The sequence below is a fragment of the Xenopus laevis genome, chromosome 6L (genome assembly GCF_017654675.1).
Source record: "Xenopus laevis strain J_2021 chromosome 6L, Xenopus_laevis_v10.1, whole genome shotgun sequence".
In the NCBI taxonomy this organism is placed as follows: Eukaryota; Metazoa; Chordata; class Amphibia; order Anura; family Pipidae; genus Xenopus; species Xenopus laevis.
Window position 1 is genome coordinate 79,046,815 of NC_054381.1, and position 21,467 is coordinate 79,068,281.

At 41.2% G+C, this 21,467-nt stretch overlaps 1 protein-coding gene across 5 annotated transcripts in view; it reads left to right on the top strand.

Moving 5' to 3' along the window:
• Positions 1 to 21,467, top strand: part of LOC108718513 (dynein heavy chain 5, axonemal) — a 379,491-nt gene that overhangs the window by 293,796 nt on the left and 64,228 nt on the right. For 4 of the 5 annotated variants that reach the window (XM_041566222.1, XM_041566224.1, XM_041566223.1 and 1 more), the window contains one exon: positions 296 to 563. In XM_041566222.1, the coding sequence (XP_041422156.1) occupies positions 296 to 563 (268 nt within the window). Of the gene's footprint in view, positions 1 to 295; positions 564 to 14,521; positions 16,221 to 21,467 lie in introns of those variants that run through there. The other variant, XM_041566225.1, reaches the window with a different exon arrangement.

Below are 21,467 nucleotides of genomic sequence, written 5' to 3' on the forward strand. Positions count from 1 at the left end.
TTTCTTCAGGAATATATAATTTTCTACAGATATACTATGCTCTTGATGAATGAGAATTTCATGTAGCCTGCTATATAGTCTGTTCCACGCACAAATGTTCTGGCATTCAGAATCATCTTGCATTGCAATTAGCTATCTTTCCTGTTACTACTCACAGAGTAAAGATAGTTACACTATTTTTGCAAAACCTCTATTTTTATATTCAGTAGTTCTGTTGCATATAACCTTGTATTATGCTCATATTATTTAGATAACCATTGAAGCTGAATTTCTAAATGACTGTGCTTTTTTACAGAATGCTCCATGTCGTGCTATCTCAATGGGGCAAGGCCAAGAGGTTCATGCCAGGCGCTTGCTGAATCAGTCAATGCAAGATGGCGGATGGCTACTACTTCAGAATTGTCACCTTGGTCTGGATTTTATGGATGAGCTTTTGGATACAGTCACTGTGACAGAAACAGTGCATGATGGGTTCAGAACTTGGATCACCACTGAAGTTCATCCTAAATTTCCTATTAATCTTCTGCAGTCATCTATAAAATTTACAAATGAACCACCTCAGGGTATGTAACTAAAAATGTGGGATAATCTGAGATTGCAACTACTCTGTTAGTGACTTCAACTAGCCCATTACATTTACATCTACAATGTTCAGATCTGCCCATCAATTCCTTAAATGTGTTCTCCTCATTATTGATTATATTGCCACTCTACAAAATAGGCATCAGCAAATACCACTGTGGTGTGGGTCCTATTACAGAATTTGCTGCAGCTTGAAATGTGGCTTTATTTCTTTAAAGCAGAAGGTGAACGTGTTACACAGGTCAATAAAGCATGGCATCAAAACAGCAGAGCAGTCTTTCTTTGCAGAGAGCCAAAACCAGACTGAATTGCTGACTGGGAACAGCCTTTTATACACAAATCTCCCAGTATTCTTTGCAGTTCAGTAACATTATACATTTTAAAATTAAACAAATATGAATTTCAAGTACAAGTACATGTACATAAGAGTCTGCACATATTAAGACATAAAAGATAAAAATAAAACTCTTATTTCCAGCTATGCTAATGCCTTGCACAGCTTCCAATCATTAGGACACAAATTTCACCAAACCCAGAGAAAACTGAAGGAAAATGCAGGTAAAAACTATTTTAAACTTTATGGGGGTTATTTACTAAACCTCAAATTTATCTGTCAGGCTTTTCAGGGCAAAAACTATTTTTTTATGGCAAAAAAACATTAGAATCCATGATCTCAGACCTGTCGAGGTTCTGTATAAGTCAATGGGAGAGGCACCTATCTCAATTTGAAGTAATCGTGATCTATGTTGGCTTTAGCCCAAAAATCTGACTTTTTCAGAGTTTTCAGGCAGGCAACAAAGTAATGAAAAGAGAATGTTTTTGTTTGTGCTGGCTAGCAGAGGTGAAAAAGACAGAAATGAAAGAAAGTGTTCCTTATATAGCAAAAATAATATTTAAGCCACATGATGCACAGCCACTAGTTTAAAGGAACAGTAACACCAAAAAATAAAAGTGTCTTAAAAAAAAATGAAAATATTATGTACTGCTGCCCTGCATTGGTAAAACTGATCTATTTGCTTCAGAAACACTACTATAGTTCATATAAACAAGCTGCCATGTAGCAATGGCAGAAATTTATAAAAGGCTATACGGCACAGGTGACATAGTGGATAATAGATAACATCATGTTCTTCAGAGCTTATCTGCTGTCTGCTGTGTAACTTCAGCCTTTTCTCCTTTGAATGGCTGTCCTAATTGCTACACAGCAAAAACTATATTAGTGTTCCTAAAGCAAACACAACAGTTTTCCCAGTGCAGTGCAACACAGAATTGTATTTTTATTACTTTAAAGCACTTTAATTTTTTGATGTTACTGTTCCTTTAACAAAGTGAAAACTCGAACAGTCATGAAAGCTCCACCTATTCAGTCCAAACTCCACCCACTCAGTACAATATGGAGCCTATTTATCATGCTGTGTAAAAAGTGGAGTGAAGCATTACCTGTGATGGTGCCCAGAGCAAGCAATCAGCAATTAGATTTCAACAGTTACAAAACAAAAGCAAAGATCTGATGGTTGCTATGAGGAACATCACTGGTAATGTTTTACTCCACTTTTTGCACAGCATGGTAAATATACCCCTATATGTACATCAGTACTCAGTTTATTATATTTGTAATGAGCAGTTTGAGTTGTTATGTGTGTGTATATCACATATGTACACAACAGTATATGTTTAACCCTTTAATCGCCACCCCACGTAGAAGCTACGTTCTGTGGGAATGACACTTGAAATGCCACAGAACGTAGATTCTACGTTCTGCAGCATTTCAGGGTTAGGGAACGGAGGAGCGGCTTTTCAAGCCGCTTGCTCCATTCCTTTTCGTTCCCCAGCCCCCAGGCAATGAGCAGGGGCTGGGAACGAGTGGCCCCTGAGGCGCAATCGCCCAGGGGCCCCAAGGCAGCAGCAGGCACGTGCAATATATGTGCCCTGCTGCTGCCTGCACTTTCAGAACGGAGGAGCGAATTGTAAAGTCACTCGCTCCGTTCTTAGTGTACCATTCAGGTTCCCCAGCCCCTAAGCAATGAGCCTAGACGAAGAACAAGGGGCCCCTGGGTCGCGATCGCCCAGGCGCCCCTAGGCAGCAGCAGGCACGTGAAATCTACGTGCTCTGCTGCTGCCTGCACTTTGTGAACAGAGGAGCGGCTTGTAAAGCTGCTCGCTCTGTTCAGACTCATTCCCCAGCCCCCAGGCAACGAGCCTAGGCAGGGAATGAGTGGCCCCTGAGGCGCTATAGCCCAGGGGCCCCAAAGGCAGCAGCAGGCACGTGCAATGGATGTTCTCTGTTGCTGCCTGCACTTCCTGGCCGCTAAGCTCTGCCCCTTTTACCGGATCATCAGAGGAGGACGGTGCCATCTCTGCCAGCAGATCTCCTGGACGATCTGGACCATACTACACCCAAGTTAGTGCCCATCCACACACACAAACACACACTTATTTTTCCATTACACACTTACACACAATCACATACATTTTTGGGGGATCAGGGGGTCACACACATTCACAGCACCCCCACACCCTTGTACACGCACACAACATGCAATTGGTCAGTTGTGCACACATCATGCTATTGGTCAATTGTACACACACATACACTATGTTGTGTCTTTGTTTTTTTGTTTTTATTGCATCGTCTGGTTTTTTTTTGCCTGAAAATTTTTATTTTTTTTATTGCCATTGCGAATAGCGTATTCGCTAATTGCACTGCGCAATACCTTTTGTATGTTATTTTGGTGATTATACTGCAATTTTGGTGATTTTTGTTAAATTTTTAGCCATTTTATTGCATGTTTAGCCATTTTATTAAATTTTCAGTTTTGCAAAGGTGTTGTTCCCCTATTTCTGTCTGTAAAACCTATTTGACCATGCTAAAATATTCAACCATTGATTCTGACTGCTGATTATAGTAGGTGGGAAAAAAAAGAAAGCATTGATTTTTTCGGTTTTGTTGGATTTTAGTGATTTTATACCATTTTGCTTTGTTCTTTGTTAATTCATTTTGATCATGGAAATTTTGTCTGCTATATAACCATTTGGAGGTCTCTGTGTGCAAAATAGTTTGGTAAATCTTTTCATATCAGGCATCAAACTGTTCAGTACACCCCTGGCGTTCATATTTAGGATGCCTTTTGCTGGTACATTATAAAATGTGGGGTCTATAATGGGGTAAAATGCTTGCTTTGTGACTATTTTCAGAAATTCCATAAAAACCGTTATGTTTAGCATTGCTTTGCGGTTTGGTAGTTTGCAGTAGAAAGATGTAATTATGTGCTTTAGATTCGTCTGAATGTGTACTTTTGGAAAATATATGGTTTTCTAAGGTCTCCATACTGTTAGGGGGTCTTATGGTGCATAATGCACATACCAGGTGCTTGTATTGTAGCAGTCAAAGTGTCATATTTGAAAATTCATATGTACTATTTTCATTTGGGGGTCTCTGTATGCCACCTAGATTGGTAAATCTTTTCATATCATGCATCAAACTGTTCAGTACACTCCTGGCTTTCATATTTAGGATGACTTTTGTGGGTACGTTACAAAATGTGGGGTATATAATGGGGTAAAATGCAAGCTTTGTGACTATTTTCAGAAAGTTAAAAAAAAAGCCTTATGTTTAGCATAGCTTTGCTGTTTGGTAGTTTGCAGTAGAAAGATGTAATTACCTGCTTTAGATTTGTCTGAATGTGTTCTTTCAGAAACAATATGGTTTTCTAGGGTCTCCATACTGTTAGGGGGTCTTACAGTGCATAATGCACATACCAAGTGCTTGTATTGTAACAGTCAGAGTGTCATATGTGATAATTCATATGGACTAGTTTCATTTGGGCGTCTCTGTATGCCACCTAGTTTGGTAAATCTTTTCATATCAGGCATCAAACTGTTCAGTAAATCCCTGGCGTTCATATTTAGGATGACTTTTGTTGGTACGTTACAAAATGTGGGGTATATAATGGAGTAAAATGCAAGCTTTGTGATTCAGAAAGTTAAAAAAAAAGCCTTATGTTTAGCATAGCTTTGCAGTTTGGTAGTTTGCAGTTGAAATATGTAATTACCTGCTTTAGATTCGTCTCATATGTGTTCTTTCAGAAACTACAGTATATGGTTTTCTAGGGTCTCCATACTGTTAGGAGCTCTCATTGGGTGCTTATGTTATAGTAGCCAGAGTGTCATACGTGAAAATTCATATGCCCTATGTGGATTTGGGGGTCTCTGTATGCCACATAGTTTGGTATGTATGTTTATTGGGCTTTGGGTGGTAAACGTATATTTCTGTGTTTTTACCCCACAAAAAATGCAGTAAATGTGTTGATTTTTCATTAACTGAAGTTACCCAGAGGACTATTTGTATGCGCTAACTTCATTTTGGGGCCTCTTAATGCCAGATACTTTGATAAACCTATGAACAACGGGCACCAAACTGTTTGGAGGAACCCTGACAATCATATTTAGGGCACCTAATGATACATGGGTAATATGGTGCTGGGAAGTTGAAGGTTTGAGGCAATTTTCAGATATTTCACCAAAACCGACAATTTTGGGAAAGCCTTCGACTCAGTAGTTTGGAGCAGAAAGGCATGGGTACCCATTTTAGTTTCGGTAGTATGTGTGGTTTTATGGTTTTGGGGGTAAACATATTTCTATGTTTTTACCCCATAAAAAATGCAGTCAATGTATTGATTTTTCATTATCTGATATATTATTCAAATTGCAGGTGAGTGATTGCACACCAAAGTTAATCACAGGAGATAATAAACTGATTAAAATACAACTGTCACTTAAATTAAAGTGCACTTAAATATGGAGTGTGAGGATTGTCTGAACAGAAACCAGGTCTGGGGATACTGAGCAAAGTACCCTATCTATTGCCCACTGGTCAGCAAATTCTTTCAACTGACCAGTAAACACTGCTTGGGTGTACTCTGCTTGGATGCAAGAACGCACCAGCACCCGGAACAAGACCTCTGCTGGCTGGATTCCCACCTTCCAAACATTGCTTTCTAGCTTTTGCTTTATGAATTACTAATTTAGATAAATTCTGGAACAAGTTGGAGAGAAAGTCTTTCTCTTGATTGTCCCGGGATACTGGGTGTCCAAAAATATAAACATGAGAGGAAAAGTGTAACCAGAACTGCAGGTAAAGCTTCCTCAAAAGAGCCAATAGAGGTTGCAGTCTGGCACATGTAAAATAAGCATGAAACACAGACTCTCCTTTGCCACAGAATGGACAAGCAGCTGAGGAGTCTCTAAATACTCTCCCGTGCTCAATGCACCATGCAGCACTTTCCAACTCAAGTCTCCAATGGGTCTAGGCACTTTGGGTGCTATTATTATGTCTGGAGGTGAGGAGTTCCAAGGTGGATGTGGCTCTCCAGCATGTAAAACCCCATCAATAAAGGTGTGAGAATCAGCAAAGATTGTGTCCTTGAGAAGATGGTGTGGAACTCTAGTGGTGAGGAATCCCATGCATTGCATAACTGCCAGAGAGTCCACCCAATCTGATGTCACAAAATCCAGGAGATCCCCAACTCTGGTTAACTGAGCCTGGCAAAGGCGACGGCGGATACTGATGGATTCCAACATCCTAGTCTTAAAAGATGGATTGTAAAGTAGGGGCTCATTTAGAATGTTTTCCCCTTGAATGGCTCCTTGCCTTAACATGGAGACCAGGCTCCAGGTCTTTAGAGTGTCTTGGTAGTAAGCCAGCAGGGTTGAAAGGTTTCTTAGGAAACCCTCAAGTTCAATGACAAAAAATTGCCGGTCATACCCCATATTGCGTACCTGGCGATAAAAACTCGATGCTAGAGTACACCACTTTGGAGAAGGATCTGCATACAAGTATCTCTGTATTTGCTGGAGACAGAAGGTGTGCACTTGAGAACGTATGCACACGACTCAACGGGAGGCTTGAAACACCTGCAGAAACCCAGAGCTTTCCTATCCAGAGAAAGTCCAGTAACCTTCTCTGGATCGTAGCAATTAATTCTTGGGTTGGGCTAAGACATATCAGCCGGTACCAGATCTGAGAGGCCACCAGCTGATTGATCACCAAAGCCCTCCCTGTCATAGAAATTACTTTAGCAAAACCCTTCCACTATCCTAGGCGGGTTAGAACACGCTTCTCAAGTTCAATGAAATTCTGTGAGACAGGATGCTCCTCAGCTGATAGGTAGACGCCTAAATATTTAATGATATTACTCTCCCACGAGATGTCACAAAAAGCAGGAGGCAGGAAATCTACCTGTAGAGAACCCTCCAGAAGGCCTAAGCTCTTGGACCAGTTGATCCGGGCAGATGAGGCAGCAGCGTAGACCTCTTGACACTCTTGTGCCCGCTCAAGATCAACTAAGTCCTGGGCCACAAGAATTACATCATCAGCATAGGCTGAGAGAACCACCCTCATGTCAGGTTCTTTGAGCACCAGTCCCGTGAGCCTTTTCCTTAGGAGACACAGGAAGGGCTCAATGGCCAGCGAGTACAGTTGTCCGGACAAGGGGCATCCTTGCCGAACTCCTCATCCAAAGGCCAGAGGTGCAGTCAGAGACCAGTTGATTTTAACTAAACACTCTGCAGAGGCATACATTGTTTTCAGGTAGCCCACAAACTGTGGGCCAAAGCTATAGGCCTGCAGAGTGCCTATAAGATATTGGTGATCCACCCTGTCAAATGCCTTCTCTTGATCCAGGGAGAGAAAAGCAAGAGATAGACCAGTCCTTCTAGCAAAATGTAGTAAGTCTCCGATTAAAAAGACATTATCAAAAATTGTCCGGCCATAATCTTATAGTCTGTGTTGAGCAGTGAGACTGGTCTCCAGTTCTTAATAAGATGGAGATCCCCCTTCTTAGTGAAAACACTGCTCGACGATACGAAAGTGGCAACTCACCTTTCTTGAAGGCCTCAGTTAGGACCCTATGGAAATCAGGGCCCAGAGTATCCCAGAAGAACTGGAAGAACTCTATGGTCAGTCCGTCAAGCCCAGATTTATTATGGGGCATTAAACGGAGTGCTTCAGAGAGTTCATCTAAAGTGATTGGTTTTTCCAACCTTTCTTTTCTCCTCTCACTGACCACTGGAAGCCCATCCCATACCTCTTCACAGGCATCTGGAGAGATGGGATCTGGAGAAAAAAGGTTTTGATAGAAGGACCGGGTTCTGTCCCGGATAGCCTCCGGATCCTCAAGGGGGGTTCCATCCTCCGCAAAAAGGCATGTGATTTGTTTTTGGTTCCCCTTCTTCTCCAGAGCATAGAAGAATCGCGAACCACGATCCATATAACAAAGTAACTGCATCCGGCTTCGCACAAAGGCACCACAAGCCTGTCGTTGTTCCATGTTACGCAGCGATTCTTTCCTTTCTAGGTATTCACACAGAAGGGCTTGGTCTTCAGAGCCTGATAGCCTTTGCTCAAGATCAAGCACCTCCCCATTCAGTGCTTCAATCTCTGCATTGCGCTCCCTGCTCCCACTTTTGGTATACTCTTGATACAAGAGCTTTAGGTGAACCTTGAATACAACCTTGCCTTTTGGTGAACCCACCACTGGTTCAATGTGGCAAATTCATCCTGAAAAGCCCTCCAGCCTCTCCATGTATCCCAGACTGACTTTGCAAAACCCTCATCATCTAATAAACTGTTGTTAAAGTGCCAGTATGCAGCTTTTGGCAGAGATGGTGCGATTGACATTCTCAGGGATACACAATTGTGGTCTGAGAATGGTGCCAATCTAATGGTGCTTGACTGGGCTTGTGACATAAGATGGCTCGATATATATATCCTATCAATCCGGGATTGAGAAACATGACCATTTCTCACCCTGACATAGGTGAAGGCCGGGTTCTGTCCCGGATAGCCTCCGGATCCTCAAGGGGGGTTCCATCCTCCGCAAAAAGGCATGTGATTTGTTTTTGGTTCCCCTTCTTCTCCAGAGCATAGAAGAATCGCGAACCACGATCCATATAACAAAGTAACTGCATCCGGCTTCGCACAAAGGCACCACAAGCCTGTCGTTGTTCCATGTTACGCAGCGATTCTTTCCTTTCTAGGTATTCACACAGAAGGGCTTGGTCTTCAGAGCCTGATAGCCTTTGCTCAAGATCAAGCACCTCCCCATTCAGTGCTTCAATCTCTGCATTGCGCTCCCTGCTCCCACTTTTGGTATACCACAATTGTGGTCTGAGAATGGTGCCAATCTAATGGTGCTTGACTGGGCTTATGACATAAAATGGCTCGATATATATATCCTATCAATCCGGGATTGAGAAACATGACCATCTCTCACCCTGACATAGGTGAAGGCAACCGTCTCTGGGTTCTGTTCTCTCCAGACGTCAACCAAGGAGAAATGAGCAATTAGGCTCTCCCAAAACTGACTCAGATGAGTCCCTTTTCTTGGGTACATTTCTTGTGTATTGCATCAAGGATGTAATTAAAATCACCCCCTATAATCAAGGTTTCATCAGAGTCAATTGTCTCCATATAGGCTGACAAACTTTCAAAGAACCGTGCCCTCTCTGGTCTGGTAGTAAGAGCATACACAATATAATTAGATTATATGTTCTACCTGGACCCGAAGATGCAATAGACGGCCAGGGATGACAGAGGTAGCACTCAGGACCTCTGGCTGGAAGGAATCTGAGAAAAGGTTCACCACCCCACATGATGTCCAAGTGAGGTTATTAAAAAAGTCCCTTCCCTTACACACCAGATTCCAGCTTGCTTCAAGCTCTGGAGTGGTGTGGATCTCTTGGAGGAAACTCACAGAGTACCTGACAAAGAAAGGAGAGTACCTGAAACATTCGGAAAGGATTCCGACAGCCATTAGTATTAAGTGTGCTTATACTCAAGGCCATTACTGAGTCTTAGGAAGTGCTTTAACCTTCATCAAGGTCTGATGAAACTTCATTATACGGAGATATTCCGCTATTCCATAGTTCTTGGCCTCTTTTATGACCTTAATGTATGGTCTCACAGAATTGCCCCTCTCCGCTGCCTCCTGTGCTTTCTGGATGGCAATAACATTGGGGTCAGTGGAAGACAAGGGAGGAGAGATCTTAGCATGAATAGTAGATTTTGTCTGGCTACCCTCCTCCGTATTTACAACTCCACCCTCACCATCCTTCCCAGCAGTTTCATCTGCAGGGTCCTGTATGGGGGTTATCCCAATATTCTCCCCCTCCTGGAGTGAAATACCCTGAGGCACTAAAAACTGAGGCTGGTTGTAGTTCCCAAATCTCAACACTGACTGCCCACTCTGCAGGAGTCTCATTCGGTGTCTCTTTACACTCCAAATGATTTTGAGGCAGATACTGCACCCCTGACTCTGTGGTGAGACCAACACTGCCATGTTTAAGGCCATGCAGACCATTAACCTTATTATTCCCCACCTGGTCTGGAGGCAAGAGTGCATGGTCTGACACCAGTTGATCGTGACCAACAGTTGGGCCAGACAATGTCACCACATGAGGAGCAGATGTTTTGCTGCCCCTTTTACCCTTGGATGGGGGTGCTCCATCATTCACCACTGATGCCCATTCCTCAGGTACCAGCCAGTTTGATTTAAATTTCCTCTTTTTTTTTGGCATCTGAAGAGGAAAGGCCACTATCTGCCCCAACCCCAACAGGTGTTGCAATCATGGGTACCCCCACACCCTCAGGGGTGCCCATAACAGGGGTACAATTTTTTGTGGTAGGAACAACTATGGCCGTGGGGGATGCTTTGACATGTTTTCCCCCCTTCTCTTTTGGCGTAATTGTAAGACATGCTGCAGCCTTAGATATCTTCAGTGAAGGAGGAGGTTTGGATGTTGTAGAGGTGGGTTGTGTAACAGCCACCTTGAGGTTCTTTTTTTTTTTTATTTATCAAACGTTTATTTGACATGTAAATAATACACGATAACAATAAAATTGTAAACATTCACATTATACATATCATCGCAATAATTGTAATCCACCAGATATGTTGCAGATATATTCAAGCATATAGTCAAAGGAGGGTATAAACAAGTTATATAAAAGTAAAACTACTTCAAATAATAACAAACATAAATTATAACAACATTGCATTCCTGGCGTGAATTAGTACTCCATTCCTATTCCATGTCGGTCTGTGTGTGTGACTAGGTCACCCATAAACTGAAATCTCACATAGGGGAAATATGGTCGAGTCCTACCCTACCCCTAGCAGGCAGTATTAAGAGGTGTTGTCTGAGGCTTCAAGAAATTGTTTCCACGGCAGCCAAATGGAGGCATATTTAATATGGCTATTATGTGAAAAGGCAGTTAACTCTTCCATCAAGCATATCTCATTAACAAGCGTGTACCAGTTAGCAAGCGTTGGCGGAGCTTCCTTCCTCCAATTCATTGGAATAAGGGCTTTGGCTGCCATCAAGAGCTGGAGAAGGAGGACTTTTTTTGTCGTATGTTGGGGCTCATATCTATAATATAGAAGTATAGAAGAGGCATCTAAAACTACTGGACATTTAATAATCAATGAACATGTATCTGCTATTTGTGCCCAAAAGTTCCCAAGTTTCGGACAGGAATACCACAAATGTTCCAGGGTACCAGTACCTGCACTACATCTCCAACATTCAGCTGACGGTATCAGGTTAGCTTTATACAGCACCACTGGTGTCCTATACCATCTTGCCAATAGCTTAAATGAATATTCCTGGAATCTATTGCTGATCGAACATTTAGAGACAATAGTAAAGATTTTGCCCCACTCCCCAGGAGTAAACTGCATGCCCAAATCCTTTTCCCATGACGATGTGTATGATGGTAATTGAGCATATTTACTATCTCGTATCATCTTATATAACAGTGATAGAGAATGTCTAAGATCCATATCCAAATTGCACAACGTCTCAAAAGCAGTTAGCTTTCGACAAACAGCAGAAACATCAATCTTCAAGGATTTCAAAAAGTGGTCCACCTGTTGCAACCTCCAACCATCCCCTTGCTGCCACAAAGCCCTATTACTTCTTACTACAGGGGTAAGATCTCGAGCAGAAGGAAGGAAGTTCCGGACAATTAGATTCGGACAGCCAAACGCCGTCCTGTAACCAGCATCAAGAGTCCCAGGCACGAATTCAACATTATTTCTCAAGGGCAACATCGGTGATGGATAGGGAGCAAAGATATATCGCTTATTAAGTTTTTGCCATATATCTAAACAATTGCGAATTAATAAGTGAGATTTAGCCTCTTTAGGAAAGCTGATGTCCTTATTCCAGACAACACCTCTCAATAAGCCGCCTATCCATCTATCTTTCAGGTATCTCCATTGAACCTTGGAGTTAGTCCTAGTGTATTCTAAGACTTTAGCTAGAACACCGGCTTGGTAGTAAGTTTCAAAGTCAGGCATGTTCAGACCCCCCTGTAGTTTCGACCTATAAAGAGTAGTACATCTAATCCTACTTCTCCCTCCATTCCATACATACAACGAAATCGCTGCGTTGACTGCTTTAAAGTAAGAACGGGGGATAGGTATGGAAAGCGCAGTAAATAAATATATAAATTTAGGTAGGATCGACATTTTAACCGCATTAATTCTTCCATGCCAAGTTATACGTTTCATCTCCCATGATTTCAGCATGCCCGTAACCTCAGTCAGTAAGGGTGGATAGTTCCTTTCAAATAGCTGGTGTGGGTCTGGTGTAATTTTAATACCCAAGTATGTAATAAAGTCCTCCTGCCATTTAAATTTATATCTAGACCTCAAGAATGTGAATAATGGTTGTGAAAGCAAGACAGGTAAAGCCTCCGATTTTTCCATATTAATTTTATAATTCGAACAGATACCATACGTCTCTAATTCTGTTAAAATAGAGGGGAATGACTTAAGTGGATTAGTAACCATCAACAGTAGGTCATCTGCGAAGGCTGCCGCCTTAAATTCCTTACCATCGACCTTCAAGCCTTCAATATTGGGGTTATTCCTAATACCTATAAGAAGGAATTCCATGCAAATAACATACAAAAGTGGTGATAATGGACAGCCTTGTCTAGTACCATTTCTAATATCCCACGCCTCAGAAGTTAAACCGTTCACCCTGACTTGTGCTGTCGGGACCGTGTACAGTGCCATAATTTTTGATATGAATTCTTCAGGTAAATTTATAGCCTTCAGTGCTTTAGCTAAAAAGGCCCAATCAATACGATCGAAAGCCTTTTCCGCGTCAGTCGATAACAGTATGGAGGGTACCTTCAATCTCTTGCTCCACAGTAACCAATTAATCACCTTATTTATATTTTCCTTAGCTTCCCTACCCTGAACGAAACCAACCTGGTCTCTATGAACAATTTGGGGCAATAATGGTTTCAGGCGTTGGGCCAGGATTTTAGCATAAATCTTAAGATCCACGTTAAGGAGGGAGATGAGTCTGTAACTACTGCAAAGCGATAGGTCCTTCCCAGCCTTAGGAATGACTGATACGTGGGCCAATAAAAATTCCCTATTGGGAGGGTGGGAAAGTGAGAGATCGTTAAACAATGAATGAAGTAGTGGGAGTATATCGGCCTTATTACGTTTATAAAATTTGGGAGTATACCCGTCAGGGCCCGGGGCTTTACCTAATTTGAGAGATTTAATGGCTTCCCCAATCTCGTCAACATCAATTGGTCTAGTGAGCGCATGAAAGCTATCATTGGAAATGACCGGGGGGTTATTCCGTGTCAGATAATCCTGAGTTGTTCTAAATTTCGTTCGCATACACAAATTCTCAGAATCCTGCAAGTTATAAAGTTTTTCATAGTAACGTTTAAATGTGTCTGCTATTTTTTGAGGGGTCATCTGAGTTTTACCTTGGGAGTCCCTAATTTGGCAAATAAAGGCATTGGCTTGTTTCCTTTTCAAAGCTTTAGCTAAAAATTTTCCCGGTTTATTACCAAATTCAAAATACTGTTGCCTTATTCTAGACAGGAAGAACTTGGTTTGATTATTCGAATAGGTATGTAGCTCTAACCGAGCTTTGGTAAGTTGGGTTAGGAGATGTTCTGTTTGTTGGTGCTTATGTTCTAATTCAAGGACATGTATACGTTCTAACAAAGCTGCGGTACGCGCATATCGCTCCCTTTTCAATCTAGTCCCATGTTTAATCAATAACCCCCGCACAAGACATTTCAGCGCCATCCAATTAGATAATGAAGAGGTCCCACCCAGTGTAACATTTGCATTATATTCTTGTATTGCTTGTTTTAAGTCAATAATACATTGTGGATCGTCTAATAGAGTATCATTTAACCGCCATCTCCATGTACCAGATGGTTGGGTAGGGAGTAAAATCTGCATTTGCGTCATCGCATGGTCCGACCAAATGATATTGTGTATCTTAGCCATTTTCACTGCCGCTAAGTGGAACTGGGAAATGAAAATATAATCTATCCTCGAATAAACATTCTTAGCTGCAGAGTAAAAAGTGTAATCTTTATCAGAGTTGTGGGTATATCTCCAGGTGTCTATTAGGTGGCATTGGTGCAATTTCTTTTTTGCCTTATTTAAGGCCGAGTAAGGTATATATGAAGCACCCCTGGAGTTATCGAGTGTCGGATTTAAAGTAAGATTTAAATCCCCACCCAAGACAATTAATCCCTCCGCAAAGGCTTCAATTTTATTTAGGAGTTTGATTAGGTAATTAACTTGGTTGGTGTTTGGCAGATAAAGACAGCCCAAAGTACATTTCTGTTGATGTACTGTCCCTTTAACAAGAACGTATCTCCCCTCGATGTCTTTCAGTTCATCTTGTAATTGAAAAGCCAATGATTTATGTAAGCCTAGAGCTACTCCCTTAACCTTACTATGCGGGTCATTGCTATAAAACCAATTGGGAAATTCACTATACTTCTGTAAGAAAAAATCAGTGCCTGCAAAATGGGTTTCCTGCAACATAACAACATTAGCCTTTTTATGCACCATTTCCCTCATGATTTTACTTCTTTTCCCAGGGCAATTCAACCCATTAACATTAAGGGAGCATACATTTATCACCTTCGCCATCGCATAGGTACAGGAGTATCTAAATAAGGAAACCAGCCATGACCATCTTGTTGTATAAAGAATCGACATCCAGCCCACACAAGCCGAACAACAGGTGTTCCAGGAATGAAAGCAACATAAAACCACATCACAAATAACATCTAAAAAATAAGTAGTGAAAAGAAAAAATATAAAAGGGAAAACAGTGGTAAAACTTATGGGGCAAACTACTTGACTCCCTAAAGAGGGTCAAAAATCGGCAGGTCACCCTGTCGGTACCCCTGGGGGGGGAAAAAGTACCTGCTGTCCGACAGACAAGTGAAGTCCCGCAACTCAAACCTTCGAAGCATATATATCTATGAGAAAAAGAGAAAAAACAATAGAAATATAAAGATATAAAATATACCAGTCCCGAAGTCGAGATACTTTAAACATGGAACGGTTCACGGGGAAGTTCCAAAGAAAGAGTCAAGTGTCCGTTGTAGCTTTCTTCTTTTCCGGTGTTTGCTTAACTTTCTTCTTTTTATTTTTAGGCGAGGAGACCAAGGACCAGGAATCTTTCCTCACAAGCTCTGGAACTGAAGGAGAGTGGCAAAACTGTTTCCATTCTTCAACATCAGGTTCATCAATACCACACGCTTGGCAAAAAGTATGCAGATCTTCTGGGCCCGTCAGCATATTCGTTTTACCCTCTTTCGTAACTTGTAATCCAAACGGATACATCCAGCGAAACATGAGGTTGTGTTCCTTCAACTGTTGCAGCACTGGCCGAACCATACGACGTTGTTGAAGGGTGTGCCAAGAAAGATCCTGTAGAATAATAATCTCCGCTCCTAAAAACTTAACAGGCTGTTGTTTCCTGGCCTTTGTCAAAATCTCCTCTTTAATTTGAAACCGCGTCAGGCAACAAATAATGTCCCTGGGTTTGTCAGTGGGGAGGCCTTTTGGTCGCAGGGCTCTATGAGCTCTTTCCATGTCAATAACATGGGTGTCTGATACATTCAGTATTTGTTGAAAGAGGGTCACAACCGTTGCATGCAGGTTACTCCCATCAGGCAATTCTGGAAGGCCCCTGATACGGAGGTTATTCCGTCTCCCTCTATTGTCAATATCCTCTAATCTGCGTTGTAGAGAATAAATCTTTTTGGCATAATGAGCATTCGCCATAGCAAGCGCTTCAATAACAGTGTCTGCAGAATCACTCCTGTCTTCAATTTCTGAGACCCTAGAGTTAAGCGCAGTCATCTCAGTTTTAATACCCGCAACCTCCTCTTTGACAGTACGCTTTATCTGAGACATCATATCCTGCAAGTCTGCTTTTGTCGGCAGTGATTTCAAGTAATTCAGAGTAGTTATATCAGAACTCACCGACTCACTATCTGAATCTGTTGCAGAGCCTCTGGCGGGATGAGACGCCATCTTGGAAACGCCCGCAGCTTTCTCACAATCCGATGGTGTAAAGAATTGCTTCAGTAGGCGCTGAGATTCGGTATGTTTCTGCGTTTTCTGTGCCTCCCCACTTTGGTCTTTCGGTTTACCGTGTTTCCCCATGATATACTACTGGACCGGATGCTTCGAAAGAGTCTGCGACACGGGAGCTCTTTCACATTGCTTCCATTCCGCTCGGCAGTTAGCTCCGCCCCCCACCTTGAGGTTCTTTAATGAAGGAGATATCCCCTTTGAGGACCCTGCTGCAATAGTCCCAGCAGGATAAGATGTTTTATTTGAGGCACTGGGGGCAGGAACAGGGGCTGTGGTCTTAATATGCCCTTTGGGGCAACTCTGGTCAGTGTGCCCCAGGTTCTTGCAAAGGAAGCACCTCACTTCCTCTGTGCTGTAAAAAATTTTATACAGCACCCCTTCAAATGGAAACCCGAAAGACCCCTCAATAGTGTCTTGCCCCCGAGGTAAAAGTAGTTGCACCTGCCTTTTAAAGGAAAGGACATGCCTCAGTCTGCTCTACTTACATCCCAGGGGAATTTTAGACATATTTGATTTTAACTCCCCAAGGGCTTGCAATAAGTGGTCTTGCAGGAAGGGGGGCACATTAGATAAAACCATCCTTCTAGGGGTTCTACAGGGACATAACTCCCTCCCACTGTGATACCCCTCTGCACCAGAGCATGCACTGCAGTTAGTGTACGGGCAAAGATTATAGCTTTCCCATACATTTTACTTGCTGCCACTACTGCAGAGTGGCCCATCATTTCAGCTGCAGCCTTTATATAAGCCTCTATGCCATGAGCACTTGACATTAGGCATCTGACCCCAGTAGTGACTTGGGCATCTACTTAGGCATCTACCCCAGTAGTGACTTGGCTTGGGTTGCTGCCAGTAGCTACCGCCTGTGCAAATGTTTTAGCACGGGTCACATTCGCTGCAGCAGAAGAAGTAGAGGCAGTGGGGCTTTTTGATATGGGCTTTGACTGGTGTTTCCTTGCAGAGCTACAGCTGGGTTTTTCAGCTCCTTTTGCTTTAGAACCCAGAGATGTTTTTTTATAACTTTCCTATTTATTCCCTCCCATTATTTTACAAAACACCACACAAAAAGAAAGCTTTATACTATTGATCAACAAAAAAGTAAGTTTTAAGTTGAGAAGCCGTGGCAGGGAGAGGATTAATGTGAGCAGGTGCCTGGGAGCTGCACTGCTGCTGCTGGAAAACATTTTATATTTATACTTATATTAAATCCTTCTCCCTTTAGCTTTCTCTCCTCACAGAGTGATAAATCAAAATACCCACTCAATCTGTACAAAAAGTAAACAATTTGTTCTGAAACAGGAAAATGCAAATGAAACTGACACCCAGGTGGTGAGGGGAATGGGATCTAACAGTGAGTTTGTAGCCCTGAGCAATTGAAGGGAACTGGGCTAGCAATCACTCACCTTCTGGGTCAAAAGAAAAATCGATTTTTAGCAAAGAAAATCAACTTAAAACTTCCCAAATTTAACACACCAAGTGGACAACACATTCACACACCAAGTGAAAACAAAAAATCCTGTCTCAAACAGGGATTTGAATGCTTAATTCAGTATCAAATAGAGAGCTTTCTCCTGTGTGTTGATTTTTCATTATATGAGGTTACCCACAGGATTATTTGTATGCGCTAACTTCATTTTGGGGCCTCTAAATGGCAGATACTTTGGTAAACCTATGAACAATGGGCACCAAACTGTTTGGAGGAACCCTGGCAACCATATTTTGGGTGCTTTTTCTTGGTACGTAATGATACATGGGTGATATGGTGCTGGGAAGTTAAAGCTTTGAGGCAATTTTCAGATATTTCACCAAAACCGACAATTTTGGGAAAGCCTTGTGACTCAGTAGTTTGGAGCAGAAAGGCATGGGTACCCATTTTAGATTTGGTAGAATGTGTCCTTTCCAAAAATATATGGTTTTGGGGGGTAAACCTATTTTTCTGTGTTTTTACCCCACAAAAAATCCAGTCAATGTGTTGATTTTTCAGTAGCTGAAGTAAAGTCCTGGACAATTTGGATGTGCTAACTTCATATTGGGGTCTCTAAATGCCAGGTACTTTGGTAAACCTATGCACAAACTGTTCAGTGGACCCCTGACAATCATATTCAGGGTGCTTTTTCTTGGTATCTAATATAGTGTGTGATATGCGGAGCAGCAAAATAAAACCTTTGAAGTTATTTTTCAAAATTTTGATATATTTTTATAAAAACCGCTAAATTCAGACAAGCTTTGATGTTTGTTAGTTAGGAGTAGAGAGACATAGTTACCCATTTTGGAATCAGCAGAATACTGTATGTACTTTCCAAAAATATATGGTTTTCTGGGGTAAACCTACAGTTTCAGGATTTTGTGGCCTTGGAATCTAATGTATGCCGTTTTCTGCCTTCTGCTTTCAAAATTCGGTAATATATTGCCGGGAGTTTTTGCTGTACAGATGTCCTAAATCTGCCTAAAACTATACATATCTGGTATTGGCACGTTCGAGAAACATGAGGCTTTCCAAATCAGTTGGATTATCATGCGTAAAATGAAATATTTTTCTGGTATAAATGCATATATTGTTGAAAACAGGATTCTTTCAATTTTTTTTGTATTTAGAGCTTTAAATCTTTTAGCAGAGGTGGAAATACATGACAACTCAGGCAGATTTAGAAAGCTCAGTTTCTCCCGAAAAAAACAATGTATAGATTTCCTAGGTAAAGTATAGGTTTCCCCCCCCCCTAAAGTGAGAGAACACAAATGTTTAAAAAACGGCTGGCATTTTGCGTAACCAAAATGTGAAATTCTGCTGGCACTTAAAGGGATAAACATATGCCATATTCATAGGACTTATTGACCCCAACTAAGGCATACGTTCTGTGAGTGTTGTTTATTTTTAGATTTTGCCATGGTAGTCCGTATATGTGAGTGTCTATTTTAGAACACTTTTAACATATTGACATTTTTTAAGAAGAAGAGTTAAAAATAGTAAAACACACACAGTAGTTCTTTCTGTGATCAATACTAAATAGTTTACGCTACCAGAATTTTCCATGGCGTGCAAAATTAGCACATGGTTTAAGTAATGACAGGTCCAGGTTAAGACAGAGAGTGGTTGCAGTGTACAATGACTGTAAAATATATACTGCAACAACCCATGAAAAGAGGACTCCTCAATAGTCCCTTCACCTTGAGCCATCCCACTGAACTCCCATTGTTACATACCTTATTGAAACACCAGGAGCCAGAAATGGGATAAAATGGGCACAACATGACCTTGCCAGTCTAACCCAAGGTAATATTTTAAAGGCAGAATTCCATCAGAGATGCTCTGCTGTTCCTCACTGAAAACTTGAGATTAGCACTATGTCGTTATATCCAGCACTGAGAATTAGGCTGCCTCTACCTACAGAGAGGATAGCCCCAAACTCTGCTACCAGCAGGAGCTGCATCTCCCACCATGAGAGAAGTTCTGAATCTGCAGTGTCTCGATGATAGGAAATCCAAGAAGGCTGTCACCTAGCACAAGCAATAGTAATGTCTGTACCAATTAACCCACCATGAAGTCACAGGAGAGAACCTCCATTCTCTTTCTTCTAAAGTTTTCTGTGCAGTACTATGGCAAGGTCCTACTGCTGCTGTGACAAATAAAACTTAAAATACATTATCATATATCAACTGTTTTTGATCCAAAGGAAGGCAAAAAACCCAACCTTAAGCCAGTGGCAATTATGCCTCAAGAGGGAAAAATTCCTTCCTGACCCCAATGGTGATCCAAAACATTTCCTGTATCAAACATTTGGAATTAACATGAATTAAAACAATGCTGACTCTCACATTTATACTGTATAAAAATGCAAAAAACACAACATAACAGTGAATTCAGTAAAACATCCACATTCAGTTATTTATAGATAATATGAGAACATAAAGAATACATAACATAGTAACATAGCAAGTTAGGTTGAAAAAAGATGCACGTCCATCAGATTTAACCTTTTAACTCAATTTGAACCTGCTTGCTAGTTGATCCAGAGGAAGGCAAAAAAAAAACAATTTGAAGTCCCTCCAATTTGCCTCAGAGGGGGAGAAATAACTTCCCAACTACAAAATCGTACTAGTCCCTGGATCAACTTGTACTGTGAGCTGTCTTCCATAATCCCCCTTCCCTCACTTGATAAAAAGCCGTCCAACCCCTTATTAAAGCTATCTAATGCATCAGCCTGTACGACTGATTCAGGGAGAGAATTCCCCATCTTCACAGCTATTACTGTAAAAAAACTCCTTCCGAATAGATAGCCAATAGAGGTATCACCTTTATACCACTTTTGTTATTTTTTTATTTCAAAAGGGTTGCCCTGTAACATTTTTACTGGCTAACATGGTACAGCATACTTTACCTGCTTTACCTACATACTTTACCTGCAAGTTGAACCTCTAAATACTCCTGACATTTGGCAAAATATGTAAAAAGGGGAGGGTGAGATGTTCTTACCTGCTCAGAAGATAGTTTTAAGGTATTTTTAAAGCTAATGAAGGATCATACTATAGAGATGATGCTCTGTATTTCTCATATATTTGAAATCTCCAAATATAATAAAGCTATGCTTCATCAAGCCAATTTTATTATATTTTGTTGATGCCCCACCATGTTATAAAATATGTAAAGAGTATGTGTGGAAAATAGTTTTTGTTCAGTGAGCTTGCATGGAATGGAGCAACTTCTCTGCCCATGATGCATCAAGGCCAGTGTGCCTTGCATTTCTTAAGGGAATTATCCAATGTGCAGAAAACGAGCTAGGGGTGAGTACTTATAAGACACATTAATTTCAGAAACTAGGCCAAAAAGTGCTGAATTTATTTGTTCAATGTGCCTATGTAATCCAAACTGCATTGAATATCTCTGGCACACAGATGTGAGCGAATTATATAGTGAATAAATTACCCCCTCTTGTAAAATTTAAGGATATTATAAGTTACCGAGGAGTTTCATGACCATATAAAAACACGAGGCCGAAGGCCGAGTGGTTTTATACAGGTCATGGAACTCCGAGGTAACTTTCTAATATCCTCATATTTTGCAACTGGGGGTACTTTATTTATTATAACACACAAATTTCGGTGAGTCATGTGACAGAAATGACATCAGAACTCACCGTTTATAACTGATGACATCAGAACACACCGTTTATAAGGATATAATTTACAAGATATTCATGGCTTTTGTGTATTATAAGAAGATAATATACAATAAACTTTATAAGTTCTTCTTTAACATCAGTCAGGCCTAGGGGGCTAGAACTTACAGAAGTCAAATTCAAGTTGCATCTGTAATAAACCACAGTTCAAATTCAACTGATATATAAATATTTCTGTACTCTTTGTACAAATATGTAATACTGCATATGCCATTTTTTAGTAAATGGCAATATTATATTTTATTTACTCTCCCATTGT